Consider the following 6,000-nt stretch of genomic DNA (forward strand, 5'->3'; position numbering starts at 1 on the left):
GAAAGTGACACCATTAGAGAGTGAGCGCGTAACAATTAGCTCTCCTCAGATTCTGGATTAGTATTACAAAGTCACCGAGAGCGTTATCATGAGGATGCCAAGCCGCACACACCTGCGCTCTTTCCTTCAAGCTTTATGTGACGGGCTGAATAATAAGACAGGTCTATGAAAGATATTTTGCAGTGCAGGGCATACTGATTAGTCTCTCTCCCGCTCACACAGAGAGCTTCAAAGCTGCTGCTTTTGACTCGAGTGTATTGTGTAGGAGCTAAGATTTATCTGAACACAGTCAGGCCTACAAATATGATCAGTTGCATTCTTAAAAAAATGCATTTTTTAATCGAAAACCATGAGGTCTCACTGGGTTTGGGATATATTGGAGTTAGGCAGGCAAAACCTTCCCTGTGAACAATATTTATTACTTAAGGGGTGAAATGATCACAGCTGGGATGCAATGTTGTACATCATCATTCTGCTCGGATGACAAACCCGACCAATATATCGGTCAGACGATTTTTTTTTATTGGCCTCTTGCAGAAATATCGGTATGTTTGGTGTCTTATAATAATTAAATTACCAAATAAGTTTACTGTTTCAGTGCACTTATATCATTTTTTATTATGAAGTTTATTGTTAAACTGTAAAATATCATGCCTGTATACATATCTTTGTCAAAAGTGATTGATGACCATATCAGAGGGAATATTACATTGTGTAGATAGATAGATAGACAGATACACATATACAGTGGCGTCAATAAACCTGGCTGTCCAAGGCTTCAGAGCCATTAAATATTTCATGCGTAGCCCTCTAAATATCTTAGTGATGCCAATAGGCGAACATATAATTAGTTGTCTGGCTGATAATTGATACTTGTATCGATTCACTGTTTACCCCACCTGATTTTAGTGATCATCAAGTTAATTCTGTGGTGGCGTTAACATCATATTATGCATATTTTTATTTTTGTGGCCCACCAGCAGATTGAGACATAAAATACAATGCTTTTCAGTGTATGTGATATTCATTCATTGTACAAAATAAGAAAATACTTCAGCTTAGGGTTGATGTTTTATGCATGTTCACTTTGTCAGTAAAATAAAAATATAGTTATTACGCCACCTTACTGAGAAGCTAGCATGACCGGGCACCACTGGATTCCTCAGGTCTTCTAGTTTCATGCGATACTACTATCATCTCCAGCTTTAAAACTCAGCGTGGTTCAGCCTCTTAAAGATGGGAAAGTCAGCTGGCGATTTTTTTAAAAATTAGAACGTTAATTGCCGACCTTAATCGCATTTAAAGAAATGAATAGATGCATCCTCCCCACATATGAACACAACATATACTGTACACTGCACTTCAAATATTTTGGTTGTTTTTTGTTGTTGCAGTTATCATCACAGAGGAGGCTGGCTAATCGGCACGGGGCCAATCAAGCTATCAGTAAATGATATGCATGTGATATGCATGTGATATGTATGATATGTATGTGACATGTATGTGACATGTATTATTATGCATGAAAATCAAACAACACCAGTGAGAGCCCTGACTCTCTGCAGCAGCAATGTAAACAGCGTGCGCCTGATGAGGAGTGATTTCTCAATTGTTCCCCTTACTCCTACTCATATTAAGTATAATGTTGTAATATAGAGACTTTAAGTGACAGCTGGAAACTTTTATGAAAATAACTCTGTGTCATATCTTTTAAAACTGTAACTATTACTGAAAGAAGCACATGAGACGGATAGTGATTAAAAACAATCATGTCCCTCCTCCTCTTCCAAACTAGGCAACCTGATCAAATATGAATCAAGATTCTGTTACTGCAGAGCTGATTTCTCCGCTCAAATGTTTTCAGTAACATATTTTAGTGTACCGTTTAGCTGTAAAATGAGAGTTTGTGACCCAGTTGGAAATAGTCGACCGTGAGACCAAAAACTGCCCACCAGCTGGACCAACTTTCTCATTACTACAGCTAAACAGTACACTAAAACATGCTTCTGAAAACATCTGAGGCAAGCAATAGGCATGCTCAGTTCATGAGCAGTGATTAACATGAACATGAACAGCTGCATTAAGCCTCATTCCCACGGCACAAAAAAACCTGCTAGTACCAGCTAATATCTGGCTTTTCAATGCAATTGTTAAGATAACAAACGGCATTCACACCTTGGTCAAATGACTCGACAGTAGTTACAGTAGTTGATGGAAACACAACTCCTAAGTGAATGTACTAATTTCAGCTCCCTAACCGGCAAAAGCAAGGACAAGTAATCACAAAATACACTCTGTCTCCACCTAAGCAGCTCTAAAACATCCATCCAAATAAGTCTTCACTGAGTTTGAGACTGAGTAAGTAAGAGATATAGAAAAGAGAAATTACCACCATAAAGTTTTCACAGACCTCTAACCATGCTGCTTTCTACTGTTTATCTGTTCTCCGGCCTCTCCGTGACGTCGAATAGGCACACCAAAATAACCCACACAGACACATATAGAGGCACACTCCACTGCTGCAGCACCGTGTACACTGCTCTGCTCTACTGGCAATGGGAAAACAGTTAGGTTTTAAGTGGGTTTACCCGTGTTTGAAAGCCCACATGAATGCTCTAATTTTGGTGGGAAAGTGACATTACTGAATTGGCTCTGGTGAATTTTCGTCCGAGTGCGGTAAGATTATAGAATGCCAAAGTTTGCTGAAGGCCGATGAAGAAATTAGTTTCCCCCTGGTTCCCTCGTAAAAACGTCTATGGTATTTTTCCATTGGATTTTGGATTCTTGCAGAAAATAAGCTCTGTGGCACACACGTTTATGATACTTACATTTAACCTCCCCACCACAGCAAGGCTGTAAAGCCGTGTTCAACGTGGCTCAGTGTAATTCATTTCTGTAGTCTCATTTAGCCACTTGTTAGAAACCAACTTTTTAAGACATACAAAAGCTTGAAACTTCATAAGCAGGGGTGACATGCTAATTAATTTTTTTTTTTTAATTAAAGGTTTTAGGACTCATTCTTTGTGCACTCTATTAGAAAACACTACAAGGTTACAGAGTAGGCAGAGGGATATGATTTCTTTTAACAGATCTTATTAGGTGCTGTGTAAATATAATGACACTTTCAGCAAATATGAAAAATTGTTATTTAAATGAAAATGACCAACTACACCTTTAAAAATGTCTCCAGTACTCAGATGAAAGATTAGTGACTCTCACTAACCTTTGTTCTTTTTTTTTTATCTCTTGTGACATTACTATAATTATTTTGTAGTGTGTGCAGCTCAAACATGACTTTTAAGCAGCATTACTGAGCTTGTTTTCCCTCCATTCTCATATTAGTATAATGCAGTTAAAGTGATTTACTTTGTGAGTTCATTATGAAAACAGAGAGGACTGAGAGTTTATGACATTCAAACTTCATATTGCTACTTTTCAATCTCCTGTGGCACTGCACCAGTTTTGCAGTATAATTACACATATTTGATGACAATGATGGCAATAACAATAACGATAATACAATAATATAATATTGTTTTTTTCCTAATTTGCTTGAAGATTTGTGCAGTCATTTCAATTATGCCTGATATGGCTCTTGGTTAGGAGAAATTGAGCCTGTTTCGAGTCATTTGATTGCTCTAACACAGTTACAGAATTACTGTACTTTTATGAATGGAGATGGATGGGAGTTGTTTTGCCTGTTGCCTGTGCAGATTGTCATATCTTGCGTTATCTGCCACCACAATGCTGCAAAAGAGCCTCCTAAGGAAGCAGCAGTTGTCACTCCTTCACATAAAATGCAATGCGGCAGTAAAACTACTTGTGTTTTTGCAAGACATGTATATGTAGATGGTATTTATTCAGAAACTTGTACAAAGAAAATAAAAAAATCAAGTGGGAGGAAAGGTTTTCAAAAGACAACAGCAAACTAATAAAAGACTGTAACATTCATTTAAAGACCACAATAATGTATTTATCTGTGCAGATCTTTGTTTTCTAGCTTTGCAGATGACATTAATTAATTCTTCGAGAGGACTTCTGGATTATATCATGCAGAAATATCATTTGTGCAAACAAAAATACCCATGCACATTCACTGTATTCACTACATCTGAAGATCTATTTATTCTAGCTCTCTATAAAGGCCATGCAACTGTTACTTTGGGGGTAAAATTATGTTTAAAATAAACCTTTTTTTATGTGTGGTTCAAATGGTTGCACCACAAGACACTTCTGACACCCCAAGTTTTTTTTTTTTTGTATTTTAACATTAATAACACCACGTAACTGTTAATACTGATGCATTTCATGCAGATTTTGTGGGAATTTCTTAACGCACACGAGAAAATCTTGTGAGAGGGGCAAGCATGTGGCAGAGTGAGACAGAGAGAGAGAGCAGCGTATTTTGAGAGCTATCATCCCGAAAAAGCACACACGCGCACGTACGCACGCGCGCTCACACACACACACACACACACACACACACACACACACCACTGCTGGCCTGCACAGTCGCTCTGCTCAGCTCTGCACTGCCTGGAGATCAACCTTCTTTACTTTGCACACAACCTTTGAAAGAAAAAAAGCAAAACAAAACATGACACAAACACGTAAAAACAACTGCTACTCACTTCCCCAGCTCCTCGTAGAGCTGATACTCGTCTGTGAATCGCGTACAGGTTGTCGTGGCCATGTCTCTCCCCTTTCTCTCGCTTCTTTTACTTTGTCAGCTCCGAAAAACAATGCGGTTCTTTAGCGCTAAATCTGCGTCTAAAACACGGGTCCGCCCAGCAGCTGCACGGCCGTTGGACCGGTGAAATGCCCTTTACGAGGCGCCGAGTGAAGGTGGGTTTGGAAAGACGAAGCGAGCAGGGTGGGTGTCCTCTCTCCGTCTGTCTCCACTATCTGACAGCTACCGCGCGCACAGCGAGCCCTAATCAAGCCAGCCGGCCACAGGAAAGCGACTTCCTACGACGATTTTCAGAATAAGACGCAGCTTTGCAAGAGGAAACTCTATGAGCAGAATTGTGCGTCCTCTGAACAGTTTTACTTTTAACTGCAGCTTTGCTATTATCTAGTGTGCACAGTACTTACTTGCTGGGATTTTATGAGTTCTCTTAACCCTTTGAAACCTGAGCAAATCCACCAGATGTCTTTCAAAAGAATGGGAAGAAGGCAATTAGAAATAAGAAATAGACAAAAATGAGCAAGAAATTAGTAAAACAACAACATAAAATATCAAAATGTTACCTAAACAAAAGAGGCAAAACAATAAAAGTTTTAAAAGTAAAGAAAAGTTAAAATAATACCAATACTAATAATAATGAGGATGATGATAATGATGATAATAATACTACTACTACTAATAATAATAATGATGATGATAAAGAAAATTCTAGAAGAAGAAAAAAATGTTAACATATTTTTAACCCTTTGAAATATGAGAAATTGGCTTGCTTTTTTCCATAAACATGGAAAAAAGTTACAAGATGACCTGAAATTTAGGGAAAAAATGAGAATTATGTTTCTTACAGACAAGAACAGTAATGATATAGATAAAATACATAATACTATCATAACAGTAATAATAATAATTATTATTGTTATTATATTCATTATAACAACAGTGTTGTTTGCTGGACATTTTCCCCCTATATTTTAAATTATAATTATTATTAACTTTCAATAATGTCTCCCTTTATAACTAATTTCCAGGGTTTCTTTTCATCAGTTTTTCTTTATGTCTTTTTTATAGGTTATAGTTTTGCTGTTCCAGGTTTCAAAGGGTTAAATATATAATTAAGGAATTGTAAATATTGTTTTCTGTACAATTTTTCCCTTTAAAATATAAAATAAAATTTTACATACACATATATATACAATATCTAGAAATCTACTCCCCATTTTTTCAAAAGATATCACACCAATTTTACCCACCTTTTCTAAATTAAAAAAAAACCCAACACCTGTTTATTTTTTAAATTTCTTGATTTGAATTGA

At 37.0% G+C, this 6,000-nt stretch overlaps 1 protein-coding gene across 20 annotated transcripts in view; it reads right to left on the reverse strand.

Annotated features, from left to right (window-relative positions):
• Window positions 1–4,884, reverse strand: part of LOC121945071 (calcium/calmodulin-dependent protein kinase type II subunit beta) — a 99,567-nt gene extending 94,683 nt beyond the window's left edge. For all 20 annotated transcript variants that reach the window (XM_042489084.1, XM_042489098.1, XM_042489082.1 and 17 more), the window contains exon 1: window positions 4,632–4,884. In XM_042489084.1, coding sequence (XP_042345018.1) covers window positions 4,632–4,693 — 62 coding nt within the window. In that variant the 5' untranslated portion in view covers window positions 4,694–4,884. The remainder of the gene's footprint in view (window positions 1–4,631) is intronic.
• Between the last annotated feature and the right edge of the window lie 1,116 nt (window positions 4,885–6,000).

This window comes from Plectropomus leopardus, chromosome 6 (genome assembly GCF_008729295.1).
Source record: "Plectropomus leopardus isolate mb chromosome 6, YSFRI_Pleo_2.0, whole genome shotgun sequence".
NCBI classification, from domain to species: domain Eukaryota; kingdom Metazoa; phylum Chordata; class Actinopteri; order Perciformes; family Serranidae; genus Plectropomus; species Plectropomus leopardus.